Source organism: Camarhynchus parvulus, chromosome 1, assembly GCF_901933205.1.
Source record: "Camarhynchus parvulus chromosome 1, STF_HiC, whole genome shotgun sequence".
Classification (NCBI taxonomy): domain Eukaryota; kingdom Metazoa; phylum Chordata; class Aves; order Passeriformes; family Thraupidae; genus Camarhynchus; species Camarhynchus parvulus.
In genome coordinates, this window is record NC_044571.1 from 113,237,590 (window position 1) to 113,257,296 (window position 19,707).

Sequence of the window (19,707 nt, forward strand, 5' to 3'; positions counted from 1 at the left end):
CATCTAAAGCTGTATATTTTTTTACTTCCATCACCACAAAGCAAGATGAACAACAGTTGAGTCACACATCCCTCCCTGCCTTTTTTGCCTGCCAAAATAAATCCAGGAAACACTATCTTCTCTGGTGTGTTACTATATTTTACTACTTAACTTTTTTTAAAAGCCCAAGAATTGTTTTTCCACCAATTAATGTAAACAAAGGAGGTAATCTTTCTTTCAGGAGAGGGATCATGCTGGAAGGCTGTAAGCTGATGCTTCAGGAAGAAGAGATCAAGGAGTGTTTACCCCTCACAGCATCACCTTGTTACTTGAGATGAACTCACCTGGTGTGTTTATTCCAGTCAGTACCAACAACACAAACGAACATCTAGTCCGGTTATGCAGCCCTGAGGACAACTGCAGAAATGCTGCAAGCAACTTGTAATATTTTGATAGAAAAGTTATGACAAAATACCCCCAAAAAGAAATTAATTTTTTTTCTAGTTAATAAAACTGTACCCACTTCCACTGCAATGAAGGAAGCTACATCCATTTCCCAGCTCACCATTAGTTTGTTTTTAAGCCAAATAAAATTGGAAATTCATCCTTCTAATCACAAAAGTATTCCCCTTAACCCTCATACCAAAAAAGTAACAATCTGTGCTGTTTTCATTGCCCTTCACCATTTGCATTTCTGTCTCACAGGAACTTCTCGATGGCTACAGTTCCTGAGAAACCTCCTGAAAAAAACTTCAAATTCTGCCTACAAACACAAGCTGAAACTCTTCCAAACGTTTAGGCTGAGGGAGTTTCTTCTAGGTACCACCTTTCAAATGTCTTTAACTTACAAAGTAGTTACAGATGCGTTGTTCTTTTGCCTGCCAAAGCTGGGAACAGCAGATTTGCTTTTCCCAACATCCAAGTGGGCCTGGAACTCCACAAATAAGAAGAAAAGCCACATCAGCAAATTGGAGAAAGTAACACAGAAACAGCTGGTGAGATGCATAAGCTGGGCACTTGACTCATCTTCCAACTGTCTTTTTTCCCTTCCAACCACAAAAAGCTTGATTTCTGCTTTGCCCATATCATAAATCTCAAATAACATTCCAAGAAAACATTTTATTCCATTTTGCCTTGAAAGATTCAGGCTGTAATGACTCTCTATGACCACAAACACCTACAAGACACAGATCCCAAAACTACAAATGGGCTTCAAGACGCCACATTGCAGCTGCATCTTGGATCACTAAATTGTGATTACCCATAAATTTATGGAAAATGCTCTCATAATCCTGACACCTCATCTTTTTTAACTGGCACTTAATCAATCCAAAACTCATGTTGAATTATAATACTTCAGGCCTCAAGAGAACTGAATCTGTCTGTTTACTGCAGGTTTTTCACATTTCTAACATCACTTAAGGATAAAATACATGCACACCAATGCATTTCAAGCTCTAAGCCTCTCTCAAAGATCAGTAGGATGTTCTATGTACAGAAAACAGATCTACAGACTAAAAAAGGCTTTATTTACACCTTGCTTCACTTATCCTGTAGTTCTTACTGAGAGATGCTCAGACTTCATCAGCTTAACTACAAGCAAGCTAAACAGTATTATTTTCAGGTGACAGCAAGCTGCAGCACCATGTCTGAAGCACAGCCAAGTGTTTTGATAGGTTGTTATTCTGAAAATAACAATGTTTCTTTTGGGGAGTCCAAACTCACTGCACCATCACTAAGCAACTATTTCTACAACTGCTGTTCCACTTAGGACACAAACCCAGGAGCACAGGAGGCAAACTAGGACCTTCAGAAGGGCCAAATGAGTATAAAGACAAGCAAAACTGTGTTAGCAGTGCAAAGCGGAGTGAGGTGGGAAGGCTCAGTCTGCACAGCAGCCAAATACATCCTCCAGGAGATCTGGATGTGTGCGAACAGCACAAATATACATTACGTGTATAGTTACAGTGTCAATCCCAGGAGGAAAAATGAGCTCATGTGGAGCACATACAACTCCATTTGTTGTCAATCCATGAATGCCACACAGCTACAGGCTTTTCACACCAGCACACCCCTCAGGATCTTGTGTTTGTGTAGTTAAATCAGCAGAAAACCCCATTACTAAAAAACATGTTTAAACAAAACACTGATTACCTTGAGCACATGACTGCTGTTCACACCAGGCCAAATTTACACAAAACAAGCAAAAAAAAAAGAAACCCTGGGGACAAACTGTTAATATATTAACTTATTCTCATCAGGATTATTTAATCTATGCATTGTTGAAAAGAAAGTTTTCTGGAGAGTTCATCAACTCAAAGTAGGGGAGAGGGTTTGGCAATCTCCCTACACACACACACAGAAAAATCTGCATAAGTCAACACGAAATATATAACACATAAAACACTTGTGATACAACTATTTCACGGGAAAATTCTTCCTCTGCTCTTGTCCTCTTCTGTTTCCTACTAATTCATACTTTGCCCTGGAATTGGCATTAGTACATGAAGCTATCACCTTGTCTGGACTTCCTCAACACAATTAATTCGACATACAGTAAGCAGAGAGAGAAAAATTTAAGATAAAACCCCCAGGGTCGAGCAAATGTCTTTCCAACCAACCAACATAATCAAATATGGTTGTCATTCCTTACAGTTGTAGAAAATGCCAGACTTCCAAAAGCATTTGCTTCTCCTTTTACTGGCTCTGCAATTCTTGAGAGATCACAAAACAGAAGAAAACATGAAAGGATCAACAGCCCCAAAAAGCAACCCATGGGCTTAGTAAGCAGAATGCACCCCGAGATTACTATAAGCATGGATAACAGTAAATAACATTTCAAACAGGGTGTTTCACTAAACTATGAAACAGGAACAAAGAGACAGCATGGCATCACACTTCTGTAGATAGCAGAAGACAACTGTAGAGGTGAGATAAGTCAAAAAGTTGATAAAACGAAGCAGCTCTCTATCAAATAACCTCTGGGCGGTGTTTTGGACAGCAGCAAGTGGCGTGGCCGAAATACACCAAAGGTAACTAATGCTCCATCCACACCTGCTGATGAAAGCAACCAGAAGAAGCAACCTGTTGGTGCTTGTCACTTCGCAAGGCACACCTAAAGGGCTTGAGAGAAGCACAAGAATCCCGGGCCCGCATCGACAAAACGCTGCTTTTCAAAGGACAAATCCCTAAAAATCGTAAAACACCCCAGTCTAATCCGGTCAGCGAGACGAGAACCGTTCCCGGGGCCCTTCTCGCCTCTCGGCCACGCAGACGAGGCCACCCGGGATCGTCCTGCCCGCAGCACCGGCAGCACCACGCGTGTCCCCGCAGCCGCCTCCGACTCTCCCAGCCCGCTCCCGGCTCCGGGACGTGCCTCGCGCCTTCCTTCCCTGCCCCCCGGGAGCCTCCCTGCCCGCCCGGCCCGGCCCCGCTCCCCCGGGCCGCGCCCCGCACCCGCTCCTCGGCCCGGCAGCGTGAGGGCCCGGCACGGCTCTCTGAGCGCTGCCCCCGCGCCGCGGCGCTCACCTGGCAGAAGCGGCGGCAGTAGTACTGGCTGCGGAGGAGAGCGGGCAGCCCGGCCGGGAGCCCCGGGGCCGCCAGCGCCTCCAGCTCCTCGCTGAGCCGCTCCGACTCCTGGTCGCTCTCGTCTTCCGCCATGGCGGCCCCGCCGCCCCGCGCGTACCGAGCGCCCCCGCCCCGCCCCACCGCGCCGGAAGAGCCGCCCCCGCCGCGCCGCCAGGCGTCCGGCCACGCCCCCCCGCGCAGCGCCCCCATTGGTTTTCCCGCCATGCCAATCAACGCGCCGCTCACCCCTGGCTCCGCCCCATCGCAGGAGCGCACTGCGATTGGTGGAAAAGTCTCGTCGTTACTTCAGTCCCGCCTTTCCACTGGCTGTTCCCCCCGTCTGTTACGCCCCCCTCCGCAGCCGCCCGCCCGATCCTCCGTCCGCTGAGCGCCGCCGCCCGCGCTCTGATTGGTCGGCGCACGCCTCTATCAGCGCTCTCACGCCCGCCCCCCATTCTTGATTGGGCTCAATCCTTGCCCATCCCCGTGGCGAACCAATCAACGAGTGACTTCCGGCGGCGGGGGCGGACTGGCGGGGTGGGCGGGGCCGTGCAGCTGCGGCGGAGCGGCGCGTCCGGCCCGGCGGGGCCCAGCGCGGAGCGGCGGCGGCGGAGCAGCCCCGGGCGGCTCCGGGCGGGCGGCGCGGCCGCTGCGGGTAATGGTGCCCGGCACGGGGCCGGCGGATCCGCGCGTGGGGAGGAGGCTGCGGGACCTCCCGGGAAACATCCGCGCTGCGGGGAAGGGCCGCAGCCGCGGGGCCTGCGCTGTGCCGGGCCGGGCTCCGCGCGTTTCACCCGCGGCGCCGGCAGCCCGCGGGACGAACCCGGGCGAGGAACGCACCGAGTGATAGTCCTGGTACCCGGGCGGAACCCGCCCGGCGCTTGGATATCCAGGCTCGCTGTGCTCCTCTCCCAGCGGCTCCGGTGCGGTGACAGCGGTCACAGCCGAGACCCCGGAGCCGCCGCCTCGCCCGGAGAGCGGATCCGTGGGCACCCCGACGTGGGGAGGCAGCAGCACTCTGCAAGGAAACACGCCAAAACTTGATATTCTCCCCCCGCAAAAAAAAAAATAGGCCTACCAAAAATTCTGTGTTCTGCTGCTCTCAGAATCCCGAGGGATTTTGCTGCAGTAGGACCACAAACACGTGGTTTGGTGGGGGAATTCTTTTTCGGCCTTTCAGAAGCCAAAGCAACAAGTTTGTGTTGGATTAGGACTTGTTTTCTGCTTGATTTCTGGAAGTGGTTGCTTAGGAAGCTCCTGTATGAAGCAAAAAGAATGAAGAAGGTTACATTGATGCTGGATAAAGATTGTTTATCATTGTATCAGTCTAAGACTCACAGGTCTGCAGAGCAGCAGTGAGAGCAAAACATATTCACTAGGAAAGCAGCTAATACCAAGATCTTTGTTTCCTTTTTTTGCAGAAGCTTGTAATCTCTTCATGTAGCAATGGCTTAAGAAAAAGAGGCAGTGTTGAAGACAGAATTCTCTATTCCTTTAGTTCCAGGGCAGGCAAAACCCATTCTGGACCGCAGAAACTGTATACAACCTTTTTTTTTTTTTAATCTTGCTACAGCAAACTGGGTAACAAAAGAAAACAAGTACAGAGAAATACACCCGGAGGTATCAGGATACTTAGAAGAAACATTGCTGCCTTTTGGGTATTTTTGTTTAGGGGCTTTTTTTAAGGAAATGGGTAGCTAATGTGGTGACCATTAATTTTGCTCAGAAAACCTCAAACCTGAACAGAGCTGCTCCTTGACTTCAACTTGACTTTAAAAAGAAGTTAATTTATCTTTAGTTGAGATTTGCAATAGCTACTCCATACCTCAACCACAAAAGGACGCTGTTTGATTTCAGAGCACTTGACTGGGTTATTGCTTGCTTTGGTGACATGGTCTAGAGTGACAGTAACCCTCTTTGAAAATACTGTTTCTTATTTTGCATTGCAATAGATGCAATTCTATGTTCCCATCAGGCTGTTCCAGCAGTGACAAAACTACTTACTCTTAACTCCAGGTTCAATCTAATAGCTGTGGTTTAAAAACCAGGACTTTTCCAAACAAGTGCTGGCAAAGCTTTGGTTTGGGGTTACTTACTTTTAAAAGTGACAGTAATGGTTTTCTTGCTTGCTATGGACAAAATATAGAGAAAAACACTGACTCAGCATAATTAAGAGACTGTCAAATATGTTGAAAATGCTAAGAAGAAAGTACCTTTTGTCCTAAAGTTTAAAGGATAAAAAAAGGGTCTTCAAGAAAAGCAAAAGTGTTTTTATTTGACTTTAAGTGATTAACAGATTGGCTTTTGAGGCTTCTATTGATTCACCACAATATTAGTGCTGTGAGGATAACTTCAAACAATTATTAAAAACCACTTTCTATAATTACAATCTAATACCTTATAACTACACCTATATACCCACCACAATCTCAACAGATTCACAATACATACTATAAAAAAATCAAACAGAAAAAAACTCTCACCACATTAATAAAGTCTTACACTGAAAGTCCAAATAGTCTCTTACAGTAACCTGTTGTCATCTTATTGGAGGGGTTCCAAACTGTTGTCTCCTTATTACAAAAGTTTCACGCCTTCTTGGTGTTTCTCATGGGCAGCTCTCAGAGCACTGACTCTTTCTTCTTCACCAAGTAGCCAACTGACTCCAGTTCCCTTCCTAACCAGCCACCCCACTCTTTTATAGCATCTTCTTCTCATTGGTCACAGCTGTGGCCTGCTAAAGTCAGGCCTGTTCCTAATCTTTGCTAATTGGCCCAGCTGCAGCTCCTTAGGGGTGAGATTACTTTCTACACTATATTTTCTTATATTCTGTCCCCCTACAGTAACCCAAATAACAAAAACCACTCCTCATAATAAACCTAAAAACCAAACCAAAAAAAGTGTTTTACTCTGACCCACAAGGAGTTTCATTCTCCCAGTTATTTGGACTTGCAGATGAAAATCCTTTCAACAGCAGTGTCACAAACATGTCTAACGTGTAACTAATGACATTTTAGGTGCCAGCAGGTGGCAAGCTGGACATTGAATGAACTCTTGTTTGTTCCCCAGCTTTGCTGCGATGGAGCGGTTCGGGGTGAAGTCGGCGCCATCGCGGAACCGCTCCAAGACCGCCCTGTACGTGACGCCCCAGGACCGCGTGACGGAGTTCGGCAGCGAGCTGCACGAGGACGGGGGGAAGCTCTTCTGCACCTCCTGCAACGTGGTGCTCAACCACGTCCGCAAGTCCGCCATCAACGACCACCTCAAGTCCAAAACGCACACCAAGAGGAAGGCGGAGTTTGAGGAGCAGAACGTCAGGAAGAAGCAAAGGACTCTGACTGCCTCCCTGCAGTGCAACAGCGCTGCCCAGACAGAGAAAAGCAGCGTGATCCAGGACTTTGTGAAAATGTGCCTGGAGGCCAACATCCCCCTGGAGAAGGCCGATCATCCCTCTGTGCGAGCCTTCCTGTCCCGCTACGTTAAGAACGGCAGCTCCATACCCAAGTCGGAGCAGCTAAGGAAAGCCTATCTGCCTGATGGCTATGACAATGAGAACCAGCTCATCAACACTGAAGACCGTTGAGAAGAGAACTGTTTTCATCCTTGTTGTGAAGTTTTACATATTGATGGTGTGGTTTATTTTTATATTCATGCATATATACAGTGTTACATATTGATTTTACAAGCTATTTTGTATTCTTGTAGAAATGACAATCTACTCCTGAACTTAGTGGTGTGCCACAGATTGTTGCTAACCCTGCTGTGGACTTCAGAGCTACGTTGATGTAGAGCTCATGAGGAATGTAGGGAGCATCCCTGGCATACACCTGATCTCTGTTCAGTCCAGCTGTAACTGAGGCTGAGAAAAAGGCACTTGAATGGAGGACCCCAGTTCACAGTGCATCTAAGAAGACGGTGTGGTAGGGATTGCTGCTCATGGCAGTGGATTGCTGTGTCCAGTATCCTGTCCCAGAGTGACCAAGAAGAGGTGCTGCACCTTTGAAATGCAAGAAGCTCTAGGATGGTTAGTTAAAATATCACTGCTCTGTTGGGGGAGGACTATTGCAACTTTCTATTCAAGCTTGGTTTATGTTTTGAAACAGGAAACATTTTTCTTCTAGAACTCTCTCTTTATGCTGTTTGGTGCAACTGTGGATGTATTCATTACCCAGCTTAACCAGCCAGTCTCTTGTACTGACCTCTCATAAGGCTGGGAGTTCTGCAGGTTTGCCATGTCTGCTTTTCTAAAATCACTGTTCCTTTGTCTTGGTTTCAAATGCCCCCTTCCATTTCAGTGCCAATATTTGAAAGCTGAGCAGACAAACCAGTAAGTGAGTGTGGTTTGCAGTGCAGCTGCTGCAAGTGAAACTTATGCTGGACCAAGTTCTTAGCAGAGATTACTGCCTTTTTCCTACTAGCAGGACTAAGCCAAATCTAAATTGGGGATGGTAGAGGCACTAAACTGAGGAGTTGGGAAGGCTTTTTCATTGTGCACAGGAGAAGAGGCTGCTCCATCTTTCCCTGAAGGTCCTTTACACATCTGGCCTTATCATCAGCCTTTCAGTCAAGGGAGGTGAAGTGATTAAAATAGTTTTTAAGGCAGTTACTGCACAGGTTCTTCAGTACTTGTAAACACAAGTAGGAAGGCAGATACACTTTGAACTTTAATGGAATTACAGACCTGGGCTGTATTTCTTACTCTGTGCCACGGCCACATCTATTGGACTGGCAGAAAGCAAAATGGGAAATTGAAGAATTTCAGTAATGTTACTCTCTCCAAAATCTAGTTAATAGTTACTAAGCTATTCCAAATGATGATGCCAAATAGTTCACTAACACAAATGTTCCATACAGGTTTGGAATGAAATGAGGGAGTGCTGTGCAAAGTGCTGGAATACAACTGACCTCTGCCTGCTCTAGATCTCCTGGAGATGCTCTGGGTTCAGACAGGTGCCAAACACCTCCTGGGAGCACAGGAATCCTCCCTCTCCATGGGTACAATGGCATAAGGATGCTTTAACTCCTGAGGGTGGAGCCAGTTGTCCAGCTTCTTTTCCCCAGCAGAGTTTCACAGCAGTTTATTTACAGCAATACCAAGGAATTGCTGAAAAGAGACAAAATAACCAGATTATTTTGGGTTTAGAGCTATTTCCCAGCTGTATCTAGAGCAGTCTCCTTTGCTGGGCTGAGAGAGACTGACATACTTAGTAACAACTATTTTGTGTGCAATTAGTCTGCAGAAATGCACTTGTGTTCCATGTCCTGCTATGAAACCTGCTGGAATAGATGGACAAAGCTAAAAAGCAGAAGGTTTCCTACCCATATGCATCAGTCCAGGGGTGCTCAGCCCACTGCTGGTCTAGGACTTCAGGCAGAAATAACAGTAGCAACTTTTTAATCTAATCCTAGAGATCAAGATCTGCCTTCCTAAATATCATCATTTCTTATTGCACAAGCTTGGGTTTACCTTAAAATCCTTAACTGCCTTGGGCTAGAACTGTTTAATAAATCTTCTGAAGCCAAGTGAAAGGTAAACTGCCAATAGCCTTTTCTGTCCTGACAAGAACTGAAAGTATTTTCTCACAGCTGCTGTTTCCTTACAGTGAAACAACATCCTTGCTTTAATTTTTAATCTTTATTGAAACCTCAGCAATGCTATCTTAGAATTGAGGCAAAGGGAGAATAATGGGATATTGAGAAAAGAAAAGCAGCTAGAAAAATGGGGCAGGCAAAAGGAATTTGGGCTAGTTCACTCAGTTTTGCTAACATGGGATTTTCCAGGCTGCACCCCATAACAATTTTATATAGGATTAGATGCTGTGCGTTCTTCCCTTGACTGACAGACTGACAGACATTTTGAAAGCTTCATGGGAACATTAAATAGGCTCCTGCATAACTGGAAAAAAAAGAAGAAAAAATATCAAGTTGATTTCAAATTTACAGTGTTACATAAAAATGAAGCAATTGGCAAGTGTAATGGACTCAATTTGCAGGACACTGCTGTCTTAATAATAGCATATTTTCATTTAAAATAAAGCTACATACTTTTCAAGCTTTTTTGAAAATCAAGATGTTGATCCATTGCAACAAACAGTAATAATGGAGTAAAGCTATGAAAAATAAAGCACTTCCAGGTAATCTAGAAAGAATGAGTAAGTTTAAAATCATGAACAAAACCCAAATCATCAAGGCATTTTTAGTGAAAATATGGGTAGGTGGTTGCATTCTGTCATGAAACAGAGTTCTGCAAACACTCAAATTGAGAACATAATTTTGCCAGTATGGCTGCAGATAGATAAAATATAACTTTCTTTTAATTGCTGTTGATCTCAGGGAAGATTTACAGCAGAAGTTTTCTCATCTATCTAAACCTAAGGAATAACCAAATCCTAGTTTTGAGGCTGTGATGGAGTTGTTTTGAACAGTCTCCATGGGGGATTAATTTCTTGTGCAAGAATGTATTTCCTGTAAAGAAGAAAACTCTCAGAAGTAAAGGGAGGGTGGTAACAGTGTCAGCTTTTCGCTTTACATCCAAATGTAGGGACAAGCCCTAAAGGATACTTTCTGCCATGTGGTTTTGGGAATATATTTGAACTCTAAATGTAACAGAAAAAAAATTAAAAGAAGAAATATTTTCTTATATGACCAATGCTTAAACTAATTTATCCAAATTAGCTAAAATTACTCCCTAGTGTTTTTCTTAAAACAAAACTTGCAAAGAGTAAAACACAAACAGGAGCATTCTCTGTTGTGTGACTCCTTATATGGACACACCATGATAGTTTCAGCTCACATGTTCTTGAAAAAACAGGAGCAAGCTTCAGAATTTTTAATCATTTTGAAGCCTGTAATTTGGCTGGTCCCATGGGAAGGTGAAGCATTCAGCATAATAAAAGGGAATCGTTTTTCAGTGGAGAGAGAAACTTGTTCTGCACAGTATGGGATATTCTCATGATAGAAAGGCTGGTTTTAGCCAGAGCCCCTTTTAGCAATTCTGTTGAACTGAAGAGTGAGATGCTCCCTGTTAGGTTTTGCAGCATAATGAGCTGATTTTCAGGAAAAAAGAAAAAAAAAGCTGGAAGTTTGGCAAGGATAATCTCTATTTATATTTACATATAAAAAGAGGCAAGGCTTACTGTTGTTGCATTCACATTGTACTCACTGCTACTTACTCTGTGTAATTTGAGTGCTTGTTGTCTTTGTACAATTTTAAAGTCGTGTCTAACTTTCAAAATATTTTTATTTTAACAAAGTTTCTCACTGTAATAGTGCTGTTAGAGTTTAGTCTCTTTTGGTCTGATGAAGATGCTTTATTTTTGTTTTGGTGGTAGGGATGTTTTGTTGATGGTGAGTGGTCACAGAAATGGTTTTATTTAAAAAAATAAGTCATGAACTTATGATTAGATACTAGAGTGCGGCTGAAGAAACCCGGGTCCTGCAGTGCCACAAGACTTCCTGTAGGAACAGTAAGACCAGAGTAAGTGATTTAAGTTTTTATATTAAAACAATACTGAAGAGAAATACTTTACATTGTAAAGTTTTCACTTGGTAATGAAAAAATGGTCTCTTTAAAAAAAAATAAACGTATTCCTTTTTTTATAGAATTTATGCATAATCTCTTATTTTACCAGTCAAGTGGATTAAGAACTTGTGGTAGTTCCCATAGAGTGGTGTAATATAAGACACAAGAAATGGATGGGGACAGGAAAATTTAAGGAGCTGCTGCTGTAGCCTAAGGTAACATCATATATTGAAGCATTTGGTTGATTTACCTGTACAATGACACTGAAGTCTGTTTCAGGACTGGTTACACAAAACCTCTGCTTCCTGTCACTCCTGATTTTCTTCATGGTGACAGAAATTCCCTAATGATACCTTCTGCTCCAAGTGAATACCAGGTGGAATGATTGTACATTTTGACACTGCAGTAAACCATTTGTAGTACAGGATCTTGCAGCTACCCGAGGCCTCAGATCTTTTCAGGGAGGGCTTCTGCAATGTGGAAGAATCCAAAAAGGTCACAGTTTGATCCCTCTCCCTTGGGGACTTCATGAAAATTGAGCAAATAACATCAACCCATCAAAAATTATCATCAAGTGTGGGTTTGATTGTTTACACATTTCTTTTCCTGAATTCTGACCTGTCTTGACATCTCAGGATGGATTAATGATAAATTCAGGCAACCTCTTGACTGATGAATTTATGAACCATCATTTTCTCATTTTCAGTCATTTCCAGGTCACAGCACATTAAGATCAAGTGCTTTTTTTGTGAAATGGAAAAGCAGAATAGAAATAAACATACCCTTTGTAAAATTTTCTTGTGTGGACAATTTATGTATGAAACAGCACATGTACACTTGCAAAATCAGAGTATTAGTCAGGATTTCTGTGGAAGCTGATGCAGAACCAGGTGAAGCAAATATTTAAAGTTTAGTAATTAGGCCATGCTAAATTCTGATGGTGACATTTTACCTTTTTAACTGAATCAAGACAGTTCAATCCATATCCAGGATGCAGCAGGATCAAGTACACACAGCTTTCAGGCCACAGCAATATTGATAATTAGGTCTGACATTTGTTATTTGCATAGGCTGAAGGAGAGACAATCTCTTGACAGTTCTGCTTTTTTTTTTTCCTCATCCCACCACTTTTTTTACAAGGGTTTGGAATTTGTGGCTCGTGTGGCCACCTCTTTCATATCTACAAGCACATCAAAGGTAGGAGCAGAAAGTGCAGGATGAGAGTTGGAATAGAGAGAGCTACTGCAGCTCAGGTGAAAGTGCTGTTCAGTAGTTCTGTTCAGAGCTGGCAGAAAAGTATTTAGGGACTTTAGAGGTTTTTAGGAGGGGTTTGTATACTGGTTTGCCTCAAGTGGTTTTTTAATCTGTCCTCCAGCGTACAAAATAGCTCCAATTCAGCATTGGATTTCACTGCAGTAACTGACACCTTCTCACCTCAATTCTTCTATAATTAGCTTGAAATTGCTTCCTCCCTCCCCTTATTTCTGAAGCCTGTCATTACCCCAAGACAAATCCAACAGCTACAATACCCATGGCTGCACTTAGGATAGTGTTTTACAGACAACAAACCCCCAGGTGTAGCTTTAACCAGCTCTGGACAGAATGAACTGAGCCCCCTCTTGAGAGCACCCAAGCTGAGCCTACAATCCAGAACCTGGCTCAAGATGTGTGCTTTGGTTCAACACGGCTCAGCTCACCTCCTGAAACTGAAACTGCTGAGGGAAAACTGAGCAGATGCTAAGAATCTCATGTTGTGAAGGTCTTGCATCAAAATTAAAGAGCTGATCCCTCCTCTAACAGGGAACTACAGGAGTAAAATTGCAGGGGCTACCTTCGCTGGTGCAGCAGTAAATCCTGAGCTCTGAGATCACCAGTGACAGGCAAGGAGCTGATGGGACACTGGAACATGGCTGCTCCTTTAAGGCACTAAAACCTCCTTCACGCAGTGTTAAAAGGTAATTTTCAGCAGACTTCCTGCAGCCCACTCTCAGAACGCTGTGCCTCACTCTGTGGTTTCCTGCAAACAGGAAAAATGCAGCCCCGAAATAGAACTTTGGTCTTGTCAGAAGAAAAACCGAGGTGGGACTGAATGCTTTTCACTTTCCTTTAGTAAAGTAGCAACAGCAGTGACAAAGGGGACTGAATCAGGTAAAGAATGTTTCTGTTTATAGCAGTCCTCAGGTCTGAATTTCACCCCATGTTTTTGGAGCCTCTTCCTCCAAAATAATCATATACAGAGAACTGTGCCAATTGTGTGTAAATGGAATAAGTTCTTTGAATTCAATTGCACTGAATGAGGTTTTAAAATACCTGATATCTCTTAAGATTCAGCAAAGAAGTTACTGAGTTACTACACAGTGAAATTCAGTACCCATCTGGTGACATCTTTTTCTGCCATCTCCCTTTCCTAATTATACAGTTTAGGATTAGGACTCTCATTTCTTACTTTGACAAATACTTATTTTGTATTTATTTAGCATTTACTATACCTTGAAACATGTTTTTAAAGCAAAACGTTACTCCTGCAGTATCTCAAATCCATGGACTCAGTTAAAAAAACAAAATTAAAAAATCTAAATTACCATTTGGAGATCAAAAATATCTCATTTATATCTTAATAATATCATAAAAATAGAATGGCTCAAGGTGGTAATTAAGTCTCAACAAGAGAAAAACTTCCCTGAATAATCAATTTTTCTCTCAGAGCTGGCTGTGGATGCAGCCACCAGGTGTCTTCAGTGCACATAAAAGCAATTTGTGGTAGGAGTGTTTTGGCTCAAGTGGAGCCCTGCTGTGTGTGCAGTTACATTCAAGGGGTTTTCTTCCATAAATATATCCCATTTAGGCTGGATTGGAGTTTTTGTCAGGCTTTTTCAGCTCCTCATAAACATCAGTAGGATTCTCCTGATCACTCCATCTGAACACAAAATTTTCGACAGAAAAAAGAAATCCAAACATAACATTTCAGAAAGTTTTTCCATTATTTTTTCCAAAATATTATTCTGGAAAAAAAAATCCTGATAATTTAGACTTTGGTAAGCATTTCCATCATAAGCAGAAGTGACAATTGCTATATACAAAATTCCTGTTTGCTTTTAATTTTGTTCTAACTATATAAAGAAACGTTGCACGGGTAAAAGATTTTTGGGAAGGTTCAGCTAAGTGCTTCAATGTCTTAAAAATACTTAGGGGAAAAAAAACCCTTAAAGACATGCTAAGAAAGGAACACACAAAATCCAAATTATTTGTCCTTATGAAGATGCTGAGAAGGAGCAGCAGAAACAATCATCTCTTACAGTGCAGACTGTTGTGTGAATAGTGAATTTTTTAGATTTCTTAATTGATTGATGTTGAATTAGAGTCATGCAGAAGCACTGAATACATTTAAAATCCTGCTTTGTATCCCTCCACTCTGCTACTTTGTTTCTTGTAAACAGGATCACGTTCTCTTCCCAATACCCAGATAATAAAGGTTTCTCCAGCCATGTTGATAAAAAGGATATTCCTGTAGATTCTGCAGGTAATGCTGGCTCAGAGCAATTATCAAGTTTACAGTAAGATGTGGCCTCATAATTAAACCTGTCTGTAGCTATTAAACATTACAGGTGGAGAACAGAAACCAAAGCAGAGCTCAGGGCACCCTGCAGATAATGGGTCTTATTTTATTACCACAGCAAGAGCCTCCTAATTTAACTGAAAAGGATGATAATGATAATAACTGGGAAAATATTCAGTAACTGGCTAGATAAGAACTCCAGCACCTGAGGACAAAGTACTTTTGAACTATGCCCAAAGGTTTTGATGGCATTCAAACCTGAGCTTGAAATCTAGAAATCCTATGAGCTCTAGGTCCAGGCTGCAGTCAAATTATCTTTAATTTGACAGTGTATCTGCAATTATTTAGCTTAACCACATCAAATTATCATCCCACTTTCAGCTCTAAAAGTTTTTGAGTAAGAGGCTCTGCAATTTGGATTGATGTGAGAACTACACTGTGCCCAGTACCTTCCTTTAGCAGTGCTAAAATGACACAAATTACTACAAATATCAAAATAGTGTTTATAGGAGCATTACACAAACAAAATTCTTTCAAGTCAGTCTCTACAGAACCATGATGGAATTTTTTTTCTTAATGTACTTCCATCTTACCCCTTCTAAATATGTTTGGTTTTTATTTTGGTCAAAAGTAAGCTGGGAGTTGAAGCCAACTTATTTAAGCTTTGTATCCACAGACAAAACAATGAGGGCACCAGAAAACTCTCCAGTATACACCAGAAAAACTACATTCGTGTTTCTTTAAAATGGGGGGGGAAAAAGGGGAAAAGGACTAAAATTCAATTTCTATTTGCAAAATTGCATTCCTCAAAAAATCCCAATGGCAATATAAATACGTACAATTACTAAAATAAAATTTTCCATCATTCCTTGATAAGCTGTCTCTGAAGCTCATGGAAGATGTTTATTGAGTTGCAGAACTGTTGTGCTCATTACATGGAATTGAAGAATTGGAGAATCCTCCTTATCTGCTGCTGGAACATATGTTGGAAGAGATGAGAAGTTCAGTACCCTGAGTAGTAAAAATATTTGACAGCTATGTGAGAACAAGTGAAACAACTCCTAACTCTGCCTTCACATTTTGCATTGTATGAAGTGCCACTGTATTTCCATCTGTGCACTGATCCAAACTTCCTCCAAATGCTGTTGTGCTGAACTCTGAGCATCTGTGTGTTTTAACCAGGCTCTTTCTTCTTCTCTGAAGGTCAGCAGGACGTGGAGGACTCTGGTCCTTAATCATGGCCAAAGTGATCCGTGCTGAGAACGCTGATCCTGGGAGAGGAAAGAACTTTTTAAGCCAACAGAAGGATGCCTTAATACTGCTGCTTGTAAACTTGTAGTTTGTGGTGAATGCTGATGGTGTAAAATGATCCTGGTTCTGACCAATGACAACTGAAGACTACAAGTTAAAAGTGATACATGTGCATGGCTTGTAGAAGTGAGACTCTCTGGTATGTGGCATTGGTTATGGCAGAGGACATTAGATCATTATGAACCCATTGATGTTTTGTTCCCTAGTTCAGTTTTTGGGTTCATTTCATTCTTGATGTTTTGCTTGTATAAGTTCCTGCCATTAACAGAGGGCAGATTGCATTCACTTCAGTGTTTACCAACTGACAACTCTGTGTTCAGTTTTCTTCATGCCTACTACCTGGCAGGTGAAGAGAAGTCATCAAGATTTCCTAAATCTGAGGATTGTCAGCATCTCTTGTCCTGCTTGCCTGGAAAGCACTCGTGTGCCTTTTAAGCCACTTTTCTTCATTGTTTCCAGAATTTCATCTGCAATGGAAAGTGCAGTGTTTACAAATGAGTTGAAATTGGTTATAGAAGATAGTTCTAAAATATTTATCAAGCTGCAAAGTGTGTAAACTCTGTCCTCCTACTCTTTCAGACAGGAACTTTTATGCAAAATAATCTCTCACCAATCACAAATAAAGTTCACAGTTTACAAACTGAAGTTCAGTATTTTGCTAGAATTCTGTCTGAAGCTAAACTGTAGGAGAAATTTGTAGCACCTTCTCACAAAAGCTGCTTAATAAATCAGGTCTGAAGAATAACCTTGTCATTACATGATCATTTGTGGCCATTAAGCATTAGATCAGAAGGAACAATTCCAAATCTTTCCTTACACCTGTAAAATCAAAGACATCACATTTCCCACTAAGCCTTTTCAGTTAACACCACCATTCTCTTCCATAAGAAAGAACTGGTCTGGCATCATTAATTAATTCAGACTTAATTAATCCACCTTTCAGACTTGGAACTGAACTCCTGCAGAGCTGCTGGGGTCCCACACACTTTCACTTTCCAAACTAGTTTGGGGAGTTCTTAGTTTTGATAAATTTGCTTGCATTTTTGGTCTAACTGTGATCAACATTTTGATTTATACCATATTATACCTGATTTGGCCCATTTGAATTTCAAGGACAGTGATCACCTGGATTATTTTCTTTAATTGTGACCAAGTAGAATAATCCTCCTGGCGAAAGCAAGTCTGGTACTAATGGGAAAACTCTATCCATTACTTCTCTGCCCTGTTTGCCCCCAGCCCAGGATGCCTCTATTCCACAGCTTTTCACCTAGGAATAAGGAAAGCAAAGATTGTCATAAAAAAGAATGACAGAATTGTCACAACAACAGACTGTAGCAATACTTTTTTTAATGCGTACTTCAAAATTTTCCTACCTCTTCAGAAGGTGTTACCACATATGGTGGGTTAAACAGCAGTAGATCAACCTTCCCATTTAATCTTGGGGATAATCCTTTGACCTGTAGGTGAAGTTGATGATGGTATGGGGTTTCTTTTTGGGAACATGAAGAATGCAAATGTTTTGTAAAAGTACAGTTACATAGTGCAGTTGTTCAGCTATTTTAAATCCCATTTATTGTGGCCTACCTACATCATCTTTTATAAGCATATAAAAGGGTTAAAGAGAAAAATTAGCTTTTCTCTATATCAAATTTTGTAAGAAACTAAAGGTAGTAACAGACAAAAGTTCTAATTAAATCAGAAAAGGTTGAGAACCAAGAACTGCATAATTTTAGACAAAGGGCTATGATAATGTCAGGCCACTCTAGAATTCCTTGTCCAGCACTTTCCAAACAATATCAACAGATTTATTTAATGAATACAATGAATTCTTAGAGCTTAATTTTGAGTTTTATAGCTTGAGTAGATGGTTGTGGTTTTTTTGGCAGTGGGTGATGTCCAGAGGTCCCTTCCAACCCAAACTATTGTGTGTCTCCATGATCTCCAGTAAGTATTAAAAAATTACACAAACTATGAAAGAGATACTATTGAAACCTCTCTCTTACCAAGTCAGTGATGACAGGCTGCAGGTGAACATTGTTAAGCAGAGCCGTCTCCCGGGTACAGTAAGCTGCCATGGGGTTGATATCTGTGCATCTAAAAGGGAAATATTACAAAGTGAAAGTATAGGCTGCTGTACCTGGAAGTTTAACCCTATGAACCACAAGCTAATTTATAGAATCACAGAATATTCTGAGTTAAAAGGGACCCACAAGGATTAAACGCAGCAAACACAAGTGTAGGCTTAGTCATTTATCTGAGAAATGGGAAAATGGATTTCTAGTCATAGCACTACTCATTTGTTACAGAATCTGAAGTAAATAATTCAGGCTGCACCATAAGCTCAGAAATGCTCAATAGGCTCTCTTTGTTTTATGTATGTATAGAATTGAGAAAAGAATAGTTTTTAATATGTGAAAATGATAAATATGTATGAGAGGGCTAAGCATCCTGGGCTAAGCATCCTTTATTATTGCATGCAACAGTTTAGGTGCTGTTATACTTACATGTACAGTGCACTGGGTCCAAGGATGGAAGAAGCCAAAAATGTTGAAACCACACCAGATCCGGATCCTATTTCAAGGCAGATCTCGACTCTAAAGAGAGAACACTCTGGATGACTTTTGTTTGTAACAGACTTTTGTTTGTACAGGATTGGTCAAGACAGCATTATAGAACACGCTGTTCTCCCAAATACATTGAAGTACAGAATCACACAATACCCTGAGCTGGAAGGGACCCCTAAGGATCATCCAATTCAACCTCTGGCCCTGCACAGACACCCCAACAACCCCACCCTGTGCATCCCTGGGAGCGCTGTCCAAAGACTCCCTGAGCTCTGTCAGGATGCTGCTGTCACCATTCCCTGGGGAGCTTTTTCCAGCGTCCCACCAGCCTCTGGGAGAAGAACCTTTTCCTGGTATCCACCCTAACCCTTCCCAACACAGCTTCAGGCCATTCCCTCAGCTCACACAGAGCAGGACCAGTGCTGGCTCCTCTCATGAGAAAGCTGCAGACAGCGACGAGGTTTCCTCTTCTCCAGGCTGAGGAAGTCATGCACCCTCTCAGCCTGTTCTCCATCTCCGCAGCCCCTCTGGAGCTCCCTCACGGCTTTAACACCCCTGTGCCAGCAATCTCCCCTCAGCTCGCTCCTCCCGGCCCTTCCCCATCTCCGCAGCCCCTCTGGAGCTCCCTCATGACCCCTGTGCCAGCAATGCCCCCTCAGCTCACCCCTCCCGGCTCCCCGGCCCGCCCCGCCGCACCGAGCCTCCCGCAGGCTGTCCGCGTCCCGCTCCAGCGCATCGAGCAACAGGAAGGTGTCCTCGGCCGGCTCGTACACGTCCCGAAAGGGCCCCCGCGGTCCCAGGTGCTCGTACCGCGGGGTGGGCAGCGCCATCCCGGCCCGCATCCGGGGGAAGGGGCGGGACGAGGGCAGGAACCGGGCGGGACGCGCCCGCACCCCTTCGGCGTCGCTCGGTGGCACTCCGGTGTGCTCGACCCGGAATTGCAGCGGGTGCGGTGGCATCTCATGGCCTGGATCCAACACTGAACACCCTCGGTGTGGTTTCTGTGCGATCCCCGCCGCCGGTGCCCCTGCGGGCGGAGAAAGAAGGGCGGTGCTGCTCCTGCTCCTGATTTCGGTGTTCGCTTCACAAATGGTGTTTCCATCACGAGAACGACCACAGGGAGTCAGCACAAACCCGAAGAGCTGCTGAGGAAGTTTCTGAAACGCACGGGGGAAACCCTTGTATTGATATCCAAAAAATCTCTGTTT

General features: G+C 43.1%; 3 protein-coding genes across 5 annotated transcripts in view; 1 reads left to right on the top strand and 2 right to left on the bottom strand.

The window, feature by feature from the left end:
* The window catches only part of ZNF654 (zinc finger protein 654), a 30,706-nt gene extending 27,042 nt beyond the window's left edge, over window positions 1-3,664 (bottom strand). The window contains exon 1 of the mRNA XM_030945789.1: window positions 3,508-3,664. Within this exon, the coding sequence (XP_030801649.1) occupies window positions 3,508-3,639 (132 nt within the window). The 5' untranslated portion in view covers window positions 3,640-3,664. The remainder of the gene's footprint in view (window positions 1-3,507) is intronic.
* Window positions 3,665-4,158: 494 nt separating this feature from the next.
* CGGBP1 (CGG triplet repeat binding protein 1) lies at window positions 4,159-11,863 on the top strand. Its single transcript, XM_030948287.1, has 2 exons — window positions 4,159-4,201; window positions 6,616-11,863. The coding sequence occupies exon 2, from the start codon at window positions 6,626-6,628 to the stop codon at window positions 7,127-7,129; it is 504 nt and encodes a 167-aa protein (XP_030804147.1). The 5' UTR covers window positions 4,159-4,201; window positions 6,616-6,625; the 3' UTR covers window positions 7,130-11,863.
* Window positions 11,864-15,107: 3,244 nt separating this feature from the next.
* Window positions 15,108-19,496, bottom strand: N6AMT1 (N-6 adenine-specific DNA methyltransferase 1). Of its 3 annotated transcripts, XM_030948267.1 has the most exons (7): window positions 19,196-19,496; window positions 18,440-18,529; window positions 17,939-18,029; window positions 17,309-17,392; window positions 17,061-17,202; window positions 16,275-16,402; window positions 15,108-15,895 (listed from the first exon to the last, which is right to left on the bottom strand). In XM_030948267.1, the coding sequence occupies exons 1-6, from the start codon at window positions 19,456-19,458 to the stop codon at window positions 16,296-16,298; spliced, it is 777 nt and encodes a 258-aa protein (XP_030804127.1). In that variant the 5' UTR covers window positions 19,459-19,496; the 3' UTR covers window positions 15,108-15,895; window positions 16,275-16,295. The 3 variants fall into 3 exon arrangements, with proteins under 3 accessions (XP_030804127.1, XP_030804136.1, XP_030804122.1); XM_030948276.1 differs by having other exon boundaries at window positions 15,108-16,402; window positions 19,310-19,496; XM_030948262.1 differs by having other exon boundaries at window positions 15,108-16,402.
* Between the last annotated feature and the right edge of the window lie 211 nt (window positions 19,497-19,707).

Coding starts and splice junctions, on each gene's coding strand:
- CGGBP1 (XM_030948287.1), top strand. CDS start 6,626: ATGGAGCGGTTCGGGGTGAAGTCGGCGCCATCGCGGAACCGCTCCAAG.
- N6AMT1 (XM_030948267.1), bottom strand. CDS start 19,458: ATGCCACCGCACCCGCTGCAATTCCGGGTCGAGCACACCGGAGTGCCA. Junction 18,530..19,195: donor GACAGCCTGCGGGAGGCTCG/GTGCGGCGGGGC, acceptor TTCTCTCTTTAG/AGTCGAGATCTGCCTTGAAA. Junction 18,030..18,439: donor GGACCCAGTGCACTGTACAT/GTAAGTATAACA, acceptor TTTCCCTTTTAG/ATGCACAGATATCAACCCCA.